Genomic DNA, 21942 nt, shown 5'->3' with positions numbered 1-21942 from the left:
AAGACCTACACACAAGATGTTAAAAAGTACACTAACTTTTACTAAATGTTACAATCAATGATGTAACTTATGTAAGTAGGGTTGCTTTGTCATATATTGATAGTTACCTCACTTTCACATCCACATTAACTTGATTTTAAATGCAATTAATACATATAGTCAAGAAAGACTAATGGACTACATTCTGCACTTAACCTGGTGGACATTTTCAAATGGCACAAGTGACCAGTGCAAACCTATTTTGCATTGTAAACGACTAAATAAATCTTAATGGATTAAGAATGATCAGCTATCAACACACAAGGGAAATTAAGTGCTGAAATGCCTACATTGATTATTTTAAATTATTAGCCTTACTCTGTTCTTGAATTTGTATGCTTTTAGTGAGCTTTAACACATTTACAAGACTTATTGACTATAATTACAAGAGAATTCAAGTAATGGACACATCAATTATAAGCAACATGTCTTGACCAGACAGTTGCATAAAGAATTCTAAAGAGAGCTCCATTAGCATCCTCCCCCTTAGTTTTATTCAGTTTTATCTGCCGTAAGAGGGCATATTAAGGGCTTATACAGCTGTTCGGACCATGTGAACACGAGCGTCCCTCTAAAGACTTAATACTGCGTTCAAAGTTGGATATTAGCTGAAGCAATAGAGATAACTATGTTATTGACAGGATAGAAGTAATGCTGAAAGTATTAAGTATGTGAGTTATTGGTATACATGAATACTGCAGTTGTAGTAAAATACTTTGAAAGGTTTGAAATACAATGTCCGTGTTCCCCAAGATTAATTTTAAACTTTGTTGTCCAGTCACGCCCTTGCCTTTTCATAAAAAAAACCTTACGAAACTATTTTAGGATTATGCCAGGAATTACCATTCTTTTATGTTTCTTTTTTCTTACCTTTTTGTTCTCTTCCTTGTAACCATGCACTAAGTTTCAAATACTGCATGAATTTAAACTATAGCTTCCATAATAAGCCATTATTTAAAAGTACAGTAAAATAAACCTTACAGTTTTAATGAAAATATGTTCATTGAAATGTGAATTTATTATTCAAATCCACTCATAAATTCAACCATGGAGACACCACTTGTCTAAGCAGAGCTCAGTGATTTAGAAAAGCTGTCTATTTAAAATAAAGAATGTATGGCAGGTTTATAGAAACATCGCAGTGAATTTTTACATAAATTTAGAACTGCAGCTTATGCATTTTTCTACAAAAATGTTTTTAAATTTTCCACTTAAAATCAAACATAAAAACGAATTGAAAGTGTGATCAGCACAGAAACTAAATCAGATGCTACATCCCTGTGCATCACATCAGCATTACACACTACCTTCCAAAAAGGCTGACCAATTCCAATTCCCCTAAATTATTTCCACAAAAACCTCTTGCTGCGTCTTATTGGTGTTTATTTAGGAATGATATAATATCAAATGCCTATCCTGAAGCGTTATGCAATGCTGAAAGTGTAACTGAATTGAAATCAAAGAAACAATTTGGATATTAAACAACTGCAAGGAAGAGGAAGTTAGAAAGAACAGTAAACTGTTCTCTCAAGCCACCACTGCTTCATTATATAAATTTAAGAACCAATTAATGGTTACAATTTAGATTAAAGGGAAGGAAATCTCTCTCTATGAAACAAAAAGCAGAAGGGTGACTGCGCTTAAAATGTTCTTACATTTTCTGCCCTTTGATCACTGTATTTTCATACCCCTTTAGGTAATTTTGAATTTCACTGGGGGCTCATCAGGCGATATGAATGCCAGTTCATAAGAAATGTTAAAGAGATTAACAGGCAGAAAAAGACCAATGGTATAATTCACCCTGTTTGAAAGAGACCACTTGCAAAGAGAGCGTTTCCATACCTGTATGGGTACGGATGTGAGCTAGGAAGGCCATGGAATTGCTACTTCTACACATCTTCCCACAATACTTGCAGACGTTGCCTTGGTTCTCTTCCCTCTCCCTGTTTATTTGCTCGGTGTCTTCCACAATGTACTTGTTCACTTCCCGCAGCAGCTCTTCGTGCTGCTCTTTGATGTGGAGGAACAAGCTCTGCTCCGAATCGAAGGGCTCCGTGCACTTCACACACTTAAAGGTAGCACCTCCTTCGGGCAGCTCCTCCACGCTCGCCTGCTCATTTCGCAGGTGCCCGGCACTCGCCAAGTGCTGGTGAAGGTTGCTCTCTGTGTAAAATGATTTTCCACAGAGTAAACAATGAAAATGTTTTTCTTTTGAAGGATGTTTCATGGCTATGTGAACATTTAGTCCGCTCAAACCATCTGCTAGAAAACCGCAGTCGTCGCAGCGAATACGTGTCGATTCCCCCGGGGAAATTCCTTCCGACTTCTTCTTTTTCCCACCACTTGGTGAAGGATCTGCTTTCACTGCGAGCTCACTAGCTTTCACTCCACCTGACATCTGTCCTTCAGCAGAATGGTCAGTGGCTTCCCCATCTGGATGGCTTTTTAACCTCACTATAGAAGAATCAAACTTGCCAAAATTTTGCATTGCCTTTCCTTTATCATCAGCACTGAAAACTGTTCCTAAAGCCTCATTACTACTTTCTTGCATGCCCTCAGCTGTTGAGCCATCTGCCTCCCAAACATTGTTATTTATAGTTACTTCTGCTTCATGTTGTGCTTCCATAAGGGCTTCTTCCTCCTCCCCAGTAGGATCCTCTTTGAAACTTCTGTCACCCTCTAAACTATGTATATTTTGTACCATTTCTCCAATGTTTCCAGCAAAATCTGATTGTTCTACTGCACTACTTGTTTCTGGAAGAGTTAGCATAAGTGGGTTATTTTTCTTCAGTGATATTTTTTTAAGAATGCCTGTGTTTCTACACTCTGCTTCAGGGTTTTCTCTATTTGCTTCCAAGCTTTCCTCACCTTTTCCTGAATTCAAGTTTGTGCTGCTTGATCTATTTTCATTTTCTGCAGTGCAATCATCATCTGAGTTGAGCAGCTCCTGACCATGCCTACTTTTCTGCAACTCACAAGTACCTGTTTCTTTAACTGGTACTTCCTTGTCAAGTTTAACAACTTTTTCTTTCTGAGGAGTTTGCTGGAATCCTTCGCAAAAAAGGTCGTCTTCTCCATTTTTAGCTGTCTCTTCAAGTTCACCTTCTACTGCATTTTGGGAACTGCCACCTTCAGGCATTCCTGGAGATGCATTTTCATCTAAGACAGTACACTCAGTTAAGCTTTTATTCATATGATCACCTTCTGCTTCGTCATTGGCACATTTTGTTTCATCTAAAACAGTTTTTGATTCTCCTGCACTGTGATGGTGCTCCTCCTGAGACAAAGCAGTGCCGCCTTTAGTGATATTTGCTGTGTTTGCTTCCTCCCCAGAAGAATACACATAAGATTCTCTTCTAATTTTATGTTTCTCTGTTGCTGCATGCCTAATCATCTCTCTGCGAGTAACAGCATAGTAGTCACAAGCCATGCAGTAGTATTCAAATTGTTTTGTATGTTTTCGCTTCACATGCAGCTCTAAAGAAGAAGAAGAATGAGCAATGAAGCTGCAGTGGACACACTTGTTGTCGTTTGTGCCCACTGCTCTTCTCTGGAAGCACGGGTCACCATCTTGAGTAACCCTCGCTGGTTCCAGAAATATACGTTGGTTTATATTTAATGGAGTCCTAGTATGCTCCAAATCTGGCAGCCTACTGGCATTTACAACTTTTAGCTCAGCATCTCCTTGCTCAACTTCCTGATTGTCTAAGACAGAATTTTCCAGATCTGATGACTGGCCACCATCCTCAACATGTTCATACAAGGCAGTCAGGGGGCTATTAACCTTCTTGCTCACAGATTCAAAATTACCTCCTTCAGGGCTAACGATGATCTCCGAGTTCTGTTTTCCACATCCTTCTATTTCAACACGACTTTTGTGTTTTTTGGTTGCACAATGGCGTTCCATATCTCCTTTGGTTACAGTATAATAATTGCAAACCTTACACAAATAGCTGTACTGATGACTATGCTTTCGTCTGATGTGAACAGTCAAATTTGTAACACTGGAGGCCAAAAGACCACAATGGGTACATGTCCTAGAAATAGTGCCTTTGGGTTTCCCCCTTCTGGGTGCATTAGCTAAAACGAATTCATTTCCACCAATCCTTTGATCAAGTGGAACGAATTCTTTATTTCGTGAGATGTTTTCCACAGAAGAAGATGAAACGTGTATAATTTCTTTATCTAACTCTGTATTCCCACTCCCAGAAATGGAAGGATCCACCACTGTTTTAATACCACCAACACCAACACAAACCTTTTCAATACATTCTTCAAAACGTAGTCCAATGTTGTTTTTCCTGGCATTTTCAAGGTGCTTACTTCTTTTGATATGCTTCTCCATTCCTTCCTTACTCAGTGAGTAGAGATTACATGCTTTGCAAAGGAAGTGATACTCCTGTGCATGTCGGAGTTTTATGTGCCTTGTAAGAACCGTGGAAGATCTTGTCTTATAAAAACACTTTTTACATTGAAATTGGGTTTTATTCAGAACAGAATGCTTTAGTTCATTTCTATGATTTATGAAAGAAGAGTCTGGAGTTTTTGCTTTCACTGACACTTCCATTTCCTTTGCAACATTTTGGCTATTGTTTGATACCGAGTCAGCATAAGTTACTACTTGCAAGGTCTGATCACTGTTACTCAATGGAGTAGCTTGCTGAAATAACGAACCATCATGTTTCTCATTTTTTTGATGATTTATCAGTTCTTCTTCCATTTGAAAAAAAAGAATGCAAGTTGGACAACTATGGGACATATTATGTGCTTCACTCATATGGCTTCGAAGGCTGATCACATTCAAGCTGGTAAATGAACAGAGTTGGCAATTAAAGCTACAACCACCCATCTGGTGTTTACTGTCCTGACAGTGTTGCTTCATATCTTCCCTGACTCCGGAGGAATAACTACACATCTGACAATGAAACTGGATCCTTTTTGTATGAAGCTTTGCAATGTGAATTTCCAAACTTTTTCTGTTCTGAAAAACATGACCACAGTCAACACAAGTATGAAGAACACTATCATCAGCAGTAAGTTTAACATCAGAATGTTTAGTATCTGTAGCGCTGGAAGAAAGGGTATTTAGCTTATTTTCAGTAAGATCTTGACTTTCTGAAGTAGTATCAAAATTACTTTTAGAGTTTGTTTCTAATTCTGTATGTGACATAGGGCTTGAATCACTAGGTTTAAGCTGTGTGCTGGAGATATGCTTCACATGTACTCTCCGAGTTTCAGATTTGCCTCTCTTACTATTACCCAACAAACTGTACCTTCTTTTAACTTGCCTTTTTAATCGAAAAGACCTACTCTGTCCAAATGAAGACCTTAACAAGACAATGTTTCTTTTATGTTCCCGTCTATCAAATCTCCTTGTCATGTTTAAACTGGTAACTAGCTTTTTGGTAGTTGGAGGGAGTTCTATTTTCTGCAAGATATTTTCTGAGGGTCCTGGTATTTCTAGTTTTTCACTACAGACTTTATCATTTCCTTCTATATTGGAAGAAAGCAACGTTTCTTCTGTCACAGTATCTGTTTTTTCAGTGGGAACATCCGAAGATGGTATCATTTCAACAAGTTCAGCGCCATCATTTTGTTTAGACAAGCTTACTTTTGAGCCTTTCAGTGCACTGCAAATGCTTAATTCTTTTGTATCAGCAGTTCTTGCCCTTAATTTACTGGTCGCCGGTTTTGCTCTGACATTCCTCTCTTTGGTTGCAGTAGATTGTTGTTTTTTAAAGGATTTTTTTGTCAATATCTGTACCAATCCACCCCGTGCAGCAAGATTTTGGCGTCGAAGGTGCGTCTTGCCAAGGAAATGAGAATTCAGGAGATCTTCCTCAGCACTCTGAAAACCACAAAGATCACAACAAAATATCTTGGATTTCTCATGATCTTGCTTAACATGCATGTGTAATGTTGAGCTACATTCAGCTGTGCAACTACAGTGAGGGCATGTTTGCTCTTCAGATTGTTTAGAGGGGCATTCTCGTTTATGATTTTCTGTATCAGAGCAGGAAGGTAAACACCGATTACTCATTTTGCCTTTAAGATCTTTGTCTATGTTTCCAACTGTATAGCCAACCCTGATTTCTTCTGAAGAAGATAACTTATCAGGAACAGCAGCTGGCACCTCTTGTGAATGTTTATTTTCCATGTGAATTTTCAATATGGCACCATCAGCACATTTGAAATCACAATATACGCACAGGAAATTTGTATTAAATATATCATCACTAAGACAACTGGCAACTACGTCCTTCTTTACAGCTCCAGCTACTGTACTACCTGCTTCTCCAGCTACGACTTTGTGCAATTTCCTTTCACTATCTTCAATGTCTTCTGAAGAACTCCGCTTTCTTTTTCTGGAGACATTTTCAGGTTTGTCTGCTTCAGCAACATCCAGGTTTGGTGATCCTGACAGTGCCCTTTTGTTTGTGCCATTATCTTTTCTCTTCTTTTTAAGGTCCCTGAACACTTCATCTGGTATCAGCCTTGTTTTCTGCTGAGACAAAGAGTCACATCCAGCATTTTCTCCTGATATATTTCTCTGGGATTCTTCTGTCAACTCAGTTTGTAAACTCTCATCAACATCATCTCTTTTCTTATTTTGCTCACCATCCATTCTTAACTGATATTATCAATTGTAGATCATTTGGGTTAGTACCTATAAAACAAAAGAGTTATTATTAGTCTTTCATGCACAACAAAAAGTTAAAAGATTCAAGGCAAAAAAAAAGCAATATAGCAAATTAAATTAATGGCAGGAAGACAGACAACAATGAAAGATATGAGGCTACATTTTCAGCATGGTGTCTAAACTTATGACATCTAATAATCAAACCAACCTCTAGACACTTGGTTACAGAGCTCTCACTGTGATGAGCACCGTATGACTGAGCACTAGCTTCAATAGTTTTTGTGTAATCAAGTAATTTACTACATGCTTAAACTTGGGCAGACAAGCCTAACCACTGTTTCTGGAACCATATTTAGGACAAGAAACGCCAACAGGTTTCAGGGAACCGGCCATGGGATGTTCAACTTTTCCTGAACCACAAATCCAGGTTCTCAAATGTAAAAGCTCCAAGGAGGAAATGACCATGACTGCAACAACAAGCAAAACAAAGCCAACATCAATGTTAAACATTGTAAGTATGAAGCTTGCTTTCCTTCCTCTGCTTCGATTACCTGATAAAGAGGGAAAACACAAATAGAGACATCTTCTAAAAGAATATGCCACAAGCAGAGTTTCCCATCATTCCTAAAATATCCTCTAAAACATCATTTTCCAACTGGGGGGATGGAGAAAGAAAGAAAAAAAAAGTCATGAAATAGTGGTGCAGAGAAGGGCAGATCTTTGAACCCCAGCACAAACTTGAACCGTCCAAATCTAGTTACCAAAAGCTTTTGCTCAACTGCCCAGTGTGACCTCCCTGCTCCCAAAAAGATGTCACCACTAGAAAACTGATGCTACCAACACGGTTTATAAGAGGGATAGGGGTGGGAAATCAAATCTTGACATTTATTACCTTTTCATTTTGATATGAAGCGATTGAGAATTGAAAATGCATTTCATTTTAACAGATGATTAAATACTAAATGTTTATCTATGTGCTTTACACTATGATTTAAACATCAATTTGCTGCAGATCCAAGTATCCAGTTTTTTGTTCAGTTACCCATTGAATGAGGCCATGACCACAATTGTAAGTACTTCTTGACAAGATTAAGTAATTGCAATGTTGATACAGACAACGCAGGGTACAAAAAAGCTATTCAAGTACATGCTAAAAAAAAAAAAAAATTATGCTTATTTTTGAGGACAAAGTAAGAAAGTATTAAACTGGGGAAATATATTCAAATCAGTCGGACTTACTACCTATGGAAGTAAAAAAATGCTTTTCTGTTTAATAATAACTTATGGAAGGCCTATAAGGAATTGAGTGCACTGTAGTTGCATACATTGAACAGTTTTTCAACTGTAGGTCTCTCATTGAGCTAAAGTACTGACCACACTTATACCAAGCTAGCTATACCTAAATAACATGAGAATAACCTCCTCTAGATCATGATTGCCCTTTGGAGGATCCAGATAATGCTTCTGTAACTGTGGTTTTCTGGTTCTTATACACTATTCTTTTTCTTTGTTCACTAAACCATGATAGAAACTATCACAATTAGTCAGAAATAAAACAGTCAGGTCTATATTCTCAGCTGGTTTAAGTCAGCATATTGTCAGTATGTTCAAAAATGCTATAGCAATTAATAGCAGAGAAGGATGAAGCCTTTGAAGTGCAAGCTTACCCTGAAAAGGTTTATGAGCACTGTTTGGGATACAGAAAAAAAGATCAGATGAAAATTATGTTGTTTAAATGCAGTACAGCTTTATTTATATAACTTGGAAAACATAGTGAAATTACTTCAGGGATGAGTGCCACAAGTCTATCCTGAACTGCCTGCACGCAGCAGCCGTGGGTCTTTTGCCTTGCTGCACCTCCACAGCAGGTTCCCAGCACACCACTGAGACCTGACCACTCTTCTCTTGCACAGTCTGGGGAAGAACAGCAGTTTTTTCTTTGCTGTACAAGACAATTTGCAATCTCAAACCAATTCTCCATCTTCTTTATAGGATACTTTCCTCTCAGACCATCTGATTTATCAGAAAACCTGTCCAGCAGTGAACTAATACCTGCATTGGAAATTTCCACGATCAAAGGTTGTATCGGGATAATTAGGGGTTTCTCCATCGACAAGAATTCATACATTCAAGACATATTAAAAAGTAGGGGACTGGTGGCTCCACACCATACTCTCTTCTGACACACTTCATGCCCATTTAAAGCCATCCTATAATTTGATTTAAACCTTAAAGCACTGTCACACTGAGATCAACCTCTGACAGAAATCGCAAGCCACTTTCAGCCAGAGATAGAGTAATCGCTGGAGGTGGATGCTTCCCAGCTGTCACAGGCAGGTATCAGCAGTCTCAGAACATGCCTTTTCTGCCACACCAGCACAGATTCAGCTCATCTCCATTAGCCATCCACACACCTCAAAAAAGATGGCTGATTATTTGCATACAGTACTTGCAGGCTTAGCCTCACTTCTTGGCATTTGATCACTAACTCTCCTATAGAAGTTCATCCTGTTCTGTGCTTTACCAAAAACTCTTGGCTTGCAATCCCAGTTCTGGTGTCCAACCTTGTCTTCAACTCAACTGTACTGCACCGATTAAGGATTTTTTCAAGTGCTTAGGGAAAAGAAGAAAAAAAAAAGTATTTCCCTTATTTTATATTTGTAAATTGTTTGTAGTCACTACTACAAAATAGTTGCTAGGCGAGTGAAAAATGTAAAACACAAATCTCAGGTGCTGCCAATAATTTCAGTATGAAATTAAAATAGTCACCTACGTAATACAAATATGCAATGGAGCCTTACACCCCAGCCTTCTTGTGTAATTCCTCCAGGTCTCCAAGTTGACAGTAAATGGAGACACTTATCTCTGCCTTCAAGACAAACTTCTAGCACGCAGACCGGGGATGCACTCCACTTCATTTACAGGCAGTACTCCTAATGAAGTCAACAGCCTCACGTCTATCCCCGCAACTAAAAACACATGTTATCAAGACAATAGCTCCTTGGCTGCACAGCACAAGTTAGGCATAGCAACAATTAATGATAGGCCTTCACCAGTTTCATCTCTGCTTCACATCTGAGCTTTCATTAAAGTAATCTCCCCCTGCACACCCTTCCCAGAGTTAGACTTGCCTGTGTCCCACCTCCATATAAACTGTGTCAAAATATCACTATGTGGGAGTACGCACCTGCATGAAACCATAATCCAGAAAGAATTCTCTATGAAAAAACAACTATGAGGCAGTTGCTGTTGTTTCTCTAACATTACCCCTATATTGATTAATGTAAGGAATAAATAGCCTTCAATTTCTTTTAGTTCTGCCTTGAAGTTGCCTTTAGGAGAAGAGCACATCTTCTGAGGTAGACACTTAATGTCTACTGTCGCTACCTTTTGCTGGGACCGTCGTCAGCGATTTGCTGAGCTGTGGTCAGTGCTCCACATCTCAGACAGGATCTAGACCACAACACTGAGCCCTGCCTCTGTTTCTCCCCGCTGTGATCTTTGCTCGGATAACACGGCTGTGTCTCTAACGCGATTTCAGTAGCATACCCCTCAGCTTCCTTGAGGGGAGACGAGTGCCTAGTACCCACAGGCAGCTGCGGGCAGACCTCTTCTCAGCTGCCTGCGTGGATTTATTGCACAAATGACTGTCACTACTTGAAGGATGCATTCAGCACACCATAAGCCTCCTGTAGGCAAAAGGAGCGTATATAGGGCTTCCTCTGCTGTCAGCTTCTCTCCTGAAAGCCCCTTCTCAGATTTGCCGCAGGGCAATGGCAAAGCAACAAACTGATCACAAATCTGGGTGGTCCTAATCCTCAGCCTGCATAAATCAGTTCACCTCTGCTCTCATCAAAGCCACCACACTAATTAAGGGCTAGCCTAGTATTAATACATGAACCCATGCATCAGAGAAGGCATCAACAGCACTCCCAAGTTTGTACGGTCCCAGTGACCACATGATACATAAGGTTAAATGGATTTCTTTCTGCAAAATTAATCTTGGCTCAAACCTTAGTCTGGCACAGGGATCATCATCAGAAGCAAAGAATCAGCATCTGGAATTTGATTAGATCAACTGGTAACCAAAACCACATTCTAGATCTAACAAGTAACCCTCTGCAGCCACAGCGGCTTAAGCACACGTTGAAGTCCAACTCCTACTTATTAGTGTGACTGAGGCAGCCTTTTGAGATCAATGTAATGCTGGAAAACTCATATAGCAGTAGAAGTGGGGAAGAACAGCTCTTGAACTACCTTATTCGTGGACCAACAAGACTAAAACCAATGCAAGGTGCAAGCTCTCATGCTTTTCCTTCTACCTTCACCTTTTAAAGATGCCGGTTATGTTTTTACAAGTAAACAAATATCTAAAGCGCAACAATACGTAACCACTTAATGCACTGCATAAATAAACCAGAAAGGATTTGTATAGGCTCCAAGACTGCACCAAAGTTATCGCCAGGTACAACACAGCAGAACACCAGAGCACAGGATCAAGCCCAAGCTCAGCAGACAGCAGTCAAATCTTCAGTATTTCCATAGTTTAAAACCTCGTTCTGTCAAACAGTGCTCTCTTAACATCATATTTGATGTTCAAAATGAAGCTGTTCTAACTCAAAAGTGGGTTGACTTTTTGTAACATAAATCTTTTGTTAATGTTCATATAAATCAAGTATAGCTGAACAGATTCTTAAAGGATATGACCAAAAATTAATTTGCCACATTAGCTTCAGGTTAACAAATTCTTCTGCTTGGAGACAGTCATACATTACCTAACACATTTTAAGGTTCTTTGCGGCACACTGCTGTTCCTGAGTTTGGGAAAGAAACCTGGTGTGCCCTCAACATTTTTACACAGAAAAAGCTAAGCTAAGTAATTCTACTGGAAATAGGAGCTAGGTCTTTAACATAGTGCTTTTCTTCAATAATTTTCCAAGTATCCAAAAGAAGTGAAACATGTTTTTAAGACCTTCAAAAGCAAAATGGTTATGTCACATCTGCATAGGCCAAATATCCAAATCCTTACAGAATATATAAGAAGACACACACATTTTTAAATTACAAGTGCATAATACACCATACTTTGGCTATGTCACAGAAACCAATATAGCTAAGGATTCCCCTCTTTGATGCACTGGGATTTCCAAATGGTCAAAATTGTGGAGTTTTTGTTTCAACATTTAATCTAATTTAAAAGACATCCCACAGTCACAATTCAGCACCATCTCACTACCTATTAAGAAGAAAATGAATACAAAAAATGAGAAAAATACCACTTCTTGAGCTGCCACCACCATTTTTTACCAGATAACTACACAGTTTTTTGTATTCTTCCTACAAAGCTTTTTTTGTATATTGATATAGTATCTGCTACAGTTCTATACAAAAGCATCAGTCATTTGCAGAAAGAAGATCTTTTCTTTGATGGAAATAGAGAACATTTTACTTGAGTGTTTTCTCCATTTTTTTTCCCTCTGGTCCAAAATATAGTATATAATTCCTCTATGCCAAAAAGTGGAGACAGTGCAGTTGAGATTTTCAGAGTAAGACTTGCATTGCCCTAATCCTCAGGTGAAATTTAGAAAGTAGTAATCTTAAATTAAGATCAAAAGTACAAGCAATTTAGTGATGATCCATAAACCTGTAATGAACTGCAAAGTTCCTTAACTTGATGCTCAATACAATTTTATTTACTCCTCTTTTTGGTCATTTGCCAGCTCTTTTAAGGGAACGGGTACGGCCATGTACAGAAGAACCCAAAGAAAGTATATTTACAAGTACTAAATTCCACTTTGGTTTTTATTTTTTATGCTAATCCTGGCATTAGAATTCCCAAGGCACTTCTCAGTCAGAGTATGATTGTCTCCAAGTATTCAATACCCAATCTGCAGTATTTGTAAAGGATGTGACATATGGAAAACAGGGTTTCTCTTTTTTCCAGTAAAAATTCCTCTTTTTCAGACAATTAATTCTTTCAATGAAATCATGGATACAATGAAGCAAAATCATTTTAATGAGCTCCTTAAATAGCCTGCACAAAACTAAATGTGAACAACTCATCTCAACATATGACCTTTGTGTCAAATAAACATTTTCTCATTTTCAAGGGCATAACTTCCTTCCTAAATCAAATCATAGGTCTGTCTTATGGCCTTACAAAGTTACCTCACATCCTTCAGAGAGACTAATCCAAGAGAACAGTCTCCTCCATAATGGAATACAGAAGACAAGATGGTTGTTGGTTCAAATGGAACAAAGACCACCTTTATTTTGAGGAGTATTTGATGCTATCCGTTACCAACATGTATCTTCCCTCACACCTCAAGAATGCTGGAACTTTGAGCTTTACATCGTAAGCCTGTTCTTCATGAAAGCCAATCATTTCCCCGGGGCAGCAGAACCTCCACAGGAGACTTCCAAACAAGCTACAGGCTTTCAAAGACTAAAGACTTTGAAACTTCCACACTGATGGATCTACAATAGTTACGGTAACAAAATAAAAAGCCTGCTGATAGTCATCACTTGTGTATCACTGAAAAACAGCAAGTTATCTACACCCGTTAACTTCATTTTCTCACAGGCATCAAGAAAGAACTGTAACGGCATCATGGGGAAACTCACCCTGCAATACTACTCACATCCTTCTTGCTCCTGCTTCCAAACCACTGAAAGTACTCCTGGGTGGGCAGAAATTGCCAACATAAAGGAAGTTCTTATGAATTCCTGACATGAAGAATATATTCTTTAATTCACACCTAAACAAATCAAGAGAAAAAGGGAAGGCTCCCTACTTCATCATCCACTCACTTCAGAAAGAGCCAAATGCTGCTAAATGCAGCAGTGGCCACCAATTAGATCAGCTTTGACAAGGAAGTCAAAAAAGAAAGACGTGGACACACTCTTATTTCAAGTGCTGTCAGAATCAATAGGCATGTATGTCTAAGAAAAAAAGAGGAAATGCATTAGCATCTCCTAAAAATTGTTGAATAACCTCCAGATTTTCAATTTTTGAAGATTTAAAGAGGTCCATATATTTTTAATTGTAAATTCAAAGAATTTTGACTATCTCCAGAGCAAGCCATACATATAACAATAGCAATAAAAATATTCAACAGAAACTTCTGAGGATCCAAGAAAGATAGTATTCATAAGCACTGTGATATTTATGGATTAAAAGCACTGTTTAAGTATTCTCAAAACACTTTAGAGAGTTTATCAGGTCCATCAAAGAAACCTCCAGGAAAGAAATGTTCATTTTTCACATGCAGTAACGAGTCCCACGGTTTGTGGGAATTCCCAGAATGACATGTTTTTATGCAAGATGCAATTCTCACCAACTTCACCAATTAAAAGCAGAGAGAAGCAAAAAGTAAATGCAATTTGAATCTCTTTTCTACCATAGGCTGTAGTACCCTCTTACATACAGTGGACCACACTGGAATTCATCAGAGGAAGTACACAGGCGCTATCACTGACACCTGAAAAAAAATGTTAGAAGTGTTAACTTTTTCATGCACTTTGGCAGCAAAAGATAAAACTAAGTTGAAATTGCTGTTACTTGCAAACTGTCTCTTGGAAATTTTACCCTAGAAACCTGGTCCTAGAAGCCACCAACTGTTGTCCTTTAAAATACAAGGAGGAGGAATTTCCTAGATGGCTATTCTGGTGTTTGATACTTGCCAAGATTTACTAAATTTCCATCAAACTTTGCTCAAAACTAAACCTGAAAGACGAAAAAAAGATGGCTTTTTTGGCCCCTTGTTTTAAACTACCGTATCATACAAAAAGCAACAAGAGGCCTCCATCATCACAGCCTGGGATGCATTTGTCTACCAACACAGCTTGAGCAGGCTTGAGGAGGTAGCAGCACAGCACAGGTGAAAAGGCCAACACTAATGGCCAGTTCTCTGCCAGCTGAGAACCAAGAACCCATTTTTTGAGTAACTTGAACCAAGATGCAGAAGGGAAGTACGAACCAGAAAAAAAATCAAGTTTTTTCTTGTAGGGAAGAAGGAAAAAAAAAAAAAAAGCTTTTCTTTTAATTGAAATGTTCTCTTCATTTTTTATGAAACAAACAAACAAAAAGATATTGAGCATTTTTCGGATATTTATTACCCAGCTATTCACTGAGCCTCAGCTCACTGAATATAACAAAAGAACCTAACCAATACCATTTTAAATTAAAGGTAGGCTGATAACAGTTTGAATGTATTCGATCCACAATTAATGCAAGTATGCCAAAAACTCACAGCTAAATTAAATAAATAAATATGTCATTTAAAAAAAAAAACCACATTCAGTGTGAAGTCAGGACACCAAAACTGTAGAAAAGGGATTAAGAAGGGAAGATGGCAGAAAGTAGAAAGGGAAATTTAACCTGTTTTAAATACTAGTATTTTCTGACTAATCATTTTAATTGCCTTACCTGTAGCTCTTTAATGACATTCTACTAAGGTAAATCAGGCCCACATGGTTTAGCTTACTGTATCTATCGCCATCTTTTACATTACTGAGGCAAAGAATGCATGTAGTAATCTGTGTATATATGCACATGTTTCTCAGTGTTGTCGTGCATCCTGTTTTCCTCTTGTTAGCTGCCTATCCAAGTAGCTCTGCTGAAAAGAGTTGCATGAGTTTTTGGCTGAACAGGTAACATAAGGATTTAGGATTATTTGTGTGGTAGGTTTACAAAGTTTCCAGAGAAGACTACAAAGTGTACATACGCTTCTAAAGAAAAGGAGAAATTAATAAAAATAAAAGCATTCTGATGACACCTGGTGGCCACTTCACACAAGGAAGTAATTGCATTTCATCTGAGAAAAGCAGATCAAACAGAAATGTGTTATGTGTTCTTTTGGCAAGCATATCTACAGCAATGACAGCTGATATTACTATCAGTTAGAATATATACTCATTGGAATATTCATCTTTACACGTCCGTATATATCAAATTACTGTATTACTGGTATTGACACATAGACAAAAACTTAACTATTAAAGATAAAACCTGTTTTTCTGTACAATGAAATCAAAGTGAGCACACTGAAAGTATTTCAGCTCAATCCTACAAGACATATGAAACTGACTTTCTTTTCAGTTTTGAAAAGAAACTCTACTCCTCTACTCCACTCTGAGACCCCACCTGGAGTACTGTGTTCAGCTCTGGGGCCCCCAACAGAAGAAGGACACGGACCTGTTGGAGTGAGTCCAGAGGAGGGCCACAAAGATGGTCAGAGGGCTGGAGCACCTCTCCTATGAAGACAGGCTGAGAAGACAGTTGGGGTTGTTCAGCCTGGAGAAGAGAAGGCTCCAGGGAGACCTTATAGCAGCCTGCCAGTACCTAAAGGGGGCCTACAGGAAAGCCAGAGAGGGACTTCTTACAAGGGCATGTAGTGATAGGACAACAGGTAATGGCTTTAAACTGAAAGATTTAGATCAGATATTAGGAAAAAATTCTTTACTGTGAGGGCGGTGAGGCACTGGGACAGGCTGCCCAGAGAGTTTGTGGATGCCCCATCCCTGGCAGTGTTCAAGGCCAGGCTGGATGGGGCTTGGAGCAACCTGGTCTAGTGGAAGGTGTCCCTACCCATGGCAGGGGGGTTGGAACTAGATGATCTGTAAGGTCCCTTCCAACCCAAACCGTTCTATGATTTTCCAGCTCGGTTGCTTAAATAAGGCAGAGGGTGATGGGGGAGAGGCTCGGTGGAAGCAGGGGGCTGCCTCACACCAGGGTGCAGTAGGAAGGGCTCTGTGGGACAGATGCTGCCCCAAATCCCTGCCGCAACACATTAGTCCTCCAGAACACTTCCGCAAAGCATTAAGCACCAGCCTTCACTTCTTTGTATCACTGGATCTCTAACAGAAAGCAATTAATATCCACCATTAGAAATTAGTATAAAAAGGTGATAGCCGTACACAGATCTTAGCTACAGAGGGGATAAACCCTTAACATGCAGGGGAAAAGCTGCATGTCAAATCACGCCTTTTCTCCTTAATGGTTTCTTATAATATGTGCAAGCAATCACAATGGTGCCGCCATCTCCTCCGCAACGTATAGGGGGATTTTTTTCCCCAATAACCTTAGATGATCATCACTAAGACTTAAACCACGCACAGCTGTCAAAGCTTGGCTTCCTCTCTGGTAACTGTTGCTTGCTTTCGGGCAAACCAACCCATGCTTCAGCTGCAATTGCCGAACCCCTTTTAAAGGTACATACTTCTGCACTCTGAACAGTTCAGGGGGTTACCATTGATTTTTATTCTGATTTCCATCACTGTCCATGTCAACAGATGGAAACCAATACAAGACAGCAATGGGAGGAGTACAGGTATGACGGCGGCATCGTGAGTCCAAGTACTGGCAATATGAGATGACACAAAAATTATTCACGACTTCCGTGGTGCCTGTGATACCAGTCAAGAGCTACTATTATGGCACAACATGGAGCGTCTTCCCTTCCCCATCCTCAAGCCCTTCACCAGAGCTGAGCCATGTAGCTACAAAAGGTGCCTTCGCTCCAGCAGAGGACAGAAGAGAGGCTGAAGGCCGAGCGTGCTCCCACTTCTCCACAGCAAAACGCGCTCTTGCTCAGCGGACGGAGAGCGGAGGTGACCGAAGGAGGCAGTGCTATAGCAAAGGGCTCTGTACACCCAGGACAGAAGGACCGGGGGATGCCACAGCAGCATCCACCTTGTACCGTGGCCCACACGCTGAAACCACGTCTCCCCAGGATGGGTCCAAGCCAGCTAGAATTGAAAGAGGGAAGGAACTGAGGGGAAGGGACAGCCCCTTGCTGACACCACCATCACCTATAAAACCCCCATTTACCTCTTGTCCAAAGCATTCATAGTGCTGATACTTGGGAACAAATACCATGAAGGTTTCAAATGCCACTGCTTATCAATAGTATCCGTTTCCTCCCATGTCTGTTTGTTTCAATGCAACGAATTTGGTGCCTACCTAAATCAGTCCCTGAAATTCAGCTGTCTTCCAGAACTAGGAAACTGCCTAAGCACGTGCACAGTATCAGCAGCATTCCCCCTAGGCTTGACGCAAAGCACACGTGTTCAAGTGCATTCCCAAACAAGGACTCACCCAGCAATTAAAATTTCATTTCTCCTGCAGGAATGGTGCACGCAGTGCAACATCAGGAACAGTTGCGCGGGGGACCTGACCACTTCCCCAATACCTACAAAAATTATGCAGCTTCATTTTGTTCCATCTAAGAGCAGCACCTCGCTTACTAGTTTTGTTACTTGGGTATCCCGCGTGCAAAATCCCCTCGTTATTTTGAAGCGCACCGTGTAACAGCTACACAAGACTACAGTGCGTTTCCTTCAGTTGCTGGTTTATCACAAACTCGAATCTCCGGTCGGCACCCACGCTATGAAACGGCTCTCTGGGCAGCATCACCGACGGAGCCCAAGGTCAGGGGGGTCTCCTCCTCCCCTGGAGCCCGGCGGCCGCAGAGAGCCACGGCAGCCCTCCTCCTCCGCGGGCTGGGAAGACACGTGCCGGTCAACTTGGTGGCCCCGGCTGTCGCCTCCTGCTCCCCCAAATCCCTCCCGGGCAGGGAGGGCAGCATGCCACCGGACCCTTCCCGGACGCAGCAGCTCCCGGTGTGGCAGGAGGTCGCGGCAGGACCGGGCGGCTCTTCCCTGGGCGAAGGGACCTCGGGAGTCGGGTCAGGGCTGCAAACCGGGGCGCCTGGCCTCCGTATGTCCTCGATGCATCGCTCCCTCCTGGGAACGCGTTAGGAGAGCGTTACTGCTAAAAATACTGCTAATTCCCTGAAAACCACCGAGTTAAAATCAATCCCGCAAACTTTCCTGAGATCAATAGGTTTTAATGAACACAGAAAACATACTCTGTGGCAGCCACGGGCAAGTACCCGGAGACCGAGCTGAAGTAAGAAATAACACCCGCTCCAACGCTTTCCTGGGAGAAAAAAATTGACGTATTACTAAGTAGGCTGTTGCTCAGCTCAAAAGCCCCCAGGATCTGAGCGACCACAAGCTCACCCTTACGGGCGACCTGCGCGGTGATTTATCACGGCAGAGCGCAGCCAGGACACAAAGTCCGATTTCCCCACCGCGGACCGGGCAGGGTTTCGGCACCGCGCTCCCAGCTCACCCAGCAGCCCGAGTCGCAGAGCCAGCCCGTTCCGCTGATGGAGCAACGCAGGAGCGGGAAGAGGGCTGCAAGCCGAACGGGCTGCTTCCTACAGCAAAGGGTGCTGGTGTAGCCGTTTTTTCTTGCAGGTGGTAAAAAGAATATTGAGTCCTGTGTTTCAGTCATCAAGTCATTTTCCTGGTATTCATCCTTGGAAAACACTTTCAACAAGTGCTACAGGACTTCTTCTCCTAGCTGTAATCATCAATGGAAAAGAGACAACAGTCGAAAATTAAAGCTTACAGATAACAGGAGCAAAAATGCTGGTTTACGTCTTTTAAAGTGAAACCTAATATTAAGTGTGCTGTGTTCGCTGTGTTCCATCTTGTATTTTCCAGAAGACTCGAGCATTACATCCTATTTTTCCCAAGCACTATGATTCAGATTCTCACTTTCCAGTAAATTCCATAAATATTGCATAATCAAATGCAGCTTCTGTTTTGTCGGCTCTGCAGCCCTCCTTATTCTAACGCACCAAATTATTTTGTTTTTTACATGCAGCAGGAAAGGAATTCACTTGAACAATGGCCCTGTAATTCCATTTTACAATTTAAAATATCGTTTTGTAGCATATGCACCATTTTTCCAGGATCTAATATCTGATATTATTTCTATAAACTAAACAATACAGAAGATTTTACTGGTTAAACCCCTGTAACAGCACAAATCACAGCAATATAAATATGCAAAGGTTCTTGTTACAACCATTGTAATTCTCTCATCAAACTCATTCTGCACTACTGTGCTAAGGAGATCTAGGTATTCTTAGATGCATGTACAATGGAAAAAATACATAAATACCCCATTAATGGCAAGGAATTCCTCACAAAATCCCTCCCCCCCAAATGCATACACTCGGACTCTCAATCACTTAGTAAGCATCCTGATGCCACTACCTGTGTTTTAAATGACTCAAATACCTACAAACATCTAAATCCAACTGAAGTCACTGGGAACAGGGCATTTGAAAGTCAAGATATTTCTTCAGGTGCTTAAAAAGGATTCAGAAAGTAATGTCAGATAGCCAGATTTAATTATTTTATCCCCAAAACTTGTTATTCAGAATTGAACAAAATGACATAAAAACACATTTTTGTAATTAAAATTCAAGGGGTTTTATTTTGAAAACTCACCAATTAAGAATGCTTAGCTGCATTAATAATAACTCCTTCTCCAGAAAGCTTCAAAAGAAAAATTAAGTTATATTAGACTGTTTTTAATAACTTGTAGATTTTAAAAGTGCCCAATTATAAATGAAAAAAGGACTACAGAATAAAGGTAACAAATGCACAAATTCAATGCTATTAAAAGGCAGACACATGAGATCTCATGTATCTTGTGCCATTTGTAAAAAGGTTGTTTTATTATCAGTGTAACTAATCACAATGAAGCCATCTCTTACAATCAAAGACATTATAATGAATTTTCTTTACAGCTACAGAGAAATGGGATTTGCTGTTCCATATCAAACTAGAACAGGCTGTATAAATTCTTCTTCATATTTATTGTTAAATGTAATTTTTATCTATAAAATCAGCCATGAAATATTAAAAACTGAAACAACAGAATTTATATCCTTTACTTAATTTAGTTTAAACGGCCTATTCACTAAAGAGAGGGAAAAAAGGTTACATATGTATTATAGCATGCCCTCCCCTCTCTCCCCTAAGCGTTTCCATTATAAACCCCCGAGTTTTTGGAATTTATAACTCAGCAGTAAAAATTCACTTCATACTTAGAGTTGGTATACTTTTCCTTTCACAAATTTAAAAAAAAAAAAAAAAAAAAAAAAAAAATCTATTCCAGGAGGAAGGCAAGAAAGGATGTGAGAGCAGAGAGGGAGAAAAGCAACCAGACTAAAAACTTTAATGCTTAGCCACGTAAATCAGTAAATAAGGGCCACCTATTGTAATTCAGTCCCATCTTCCACGCCGAGGAACTGGCGGGAGATGGTCCGCTGGCTGCACCGCAGCTCCTGGGTGGATGGGTGCCAGGTACTGACCTCCAGCTCCTGCTGACCTGGGCCAGGCTCAGGCTGGCAGACTAGGGAGGAAAACCTCCCTATGCTACTGCTATCTCCTGGAGTCATCTGTACAAATTGGACAAATTGAAAATGAGTGAGAACAGCAAGAAGCGTTAACATAATCTGCGTCAGAGAGAAGACAAGACAAAACAAGCCAGCACATCTTAAAAATGAACAATAGACAAAATAGCACGTAAAAAGGGGATTCTTCCAATTAAAAGACCTAGGACTTGAGAATTCAGGAACTGGAGACTGAACAACGTCTATTGCAATGAAAAATGCAACAGAAAGATAAAGGCAGTCAAAAAACATCAGAAGCTCATGGAAGCCAAAGGATTAAAGGGTATAAAAAGGGCTTTATTTAATACCGCATGGAAAACAATTCACATGTAAGAAGGTAGATTCCAAAATGAAGCATGCGGTAAGGCAAGAAGAGACAAGCAACCTATGACCTTAAGGTGTAGGCTATAACCTAGGCTATTGCCTACTACCCGTATCTTCTTTTCAGCCTTCCCCTAGAGCACAACAAAAAAGCACAGAAGCAAAATGTACCTTCATTTTCAGAGTCCCCATTTTACGGTCTGAAAGGAACACAAAGAAGTAGCAAGGGAGAAAAACCCCGCTTTGGTTCTCGCAATGCAGCTGGTGAGTTGTTCAAGCTGGCAGGAGCAACAGCCACGCTCGCCTGCAGCCGCTGTCCCAGGGGCGCAAGGGAAGCTGGCAGAGACCTGACGTCCAGAGATGCCCCCCGGGATGCCACACTCCTTCGCTTATAGGAAACCACCGAGGCCCTGGGTTCAAACGTCGCCTTTATTTAGTCTGTAACTAACTTTATTCATCAGAAAAGGCGCTCCCTTAGCAATTCTTTAACTACAGTCCAGGAAGCCAATGTACATGGCTTGCAACCCATTCCCAGAACAATACAAATGAGTAATATTTACAAATTCATTGGTTCTCCACCGTGATTCAGGCTCGGAAGTGATCATAGGGAAAAAAATAGGCTTCACGTGAAGATCCTTTGCTGAACTAAATTAATCTGGCACACACAGGCAGCAGAGGATATTT

General features: G+C 40.3%; 1 protein-coding gene across 1 annotated transcript in view; it reads right to left on the bottom strand.

Moving 5' to 3' along the window:
* ZNF407 (zinc finger protein 407) overlaps positions 1–21942 on the bottom strand; it is a 349254-nt gene that overhangs the window by 315026 nt on the left and 12286 nt on the right. Inside the window, exon 2 of the mRNA XM_049830283.1 lies at positions 1882–6706. Within this exon, the coding sequence (XP_049686240.1) occupies positions 1882–6664 (4783 nt within the window). The 5' untranslated portion in view covers positions 6665–6706. The remainder of the gene's footprint in view (positions 1–1881; positions 6707–21942) is intronic.

The sequence above is a fragment of the Accipiter gentilis genome, chromosome 27 (genome assembly GCF_929443795.1).
Source record: "Accipiter gentilis chromosome 27, bAccGen1.1, whole genome shotgun sequence".
Lineage (NCBI taxonomy): Eukaryota > Metazoa > Chordata > Aves > Accipitriformes > Accipitridae > Astur > Astur gentilis.
This window is presented reverse-complemented; position numbering and strand designations above follow the sequence as displayed.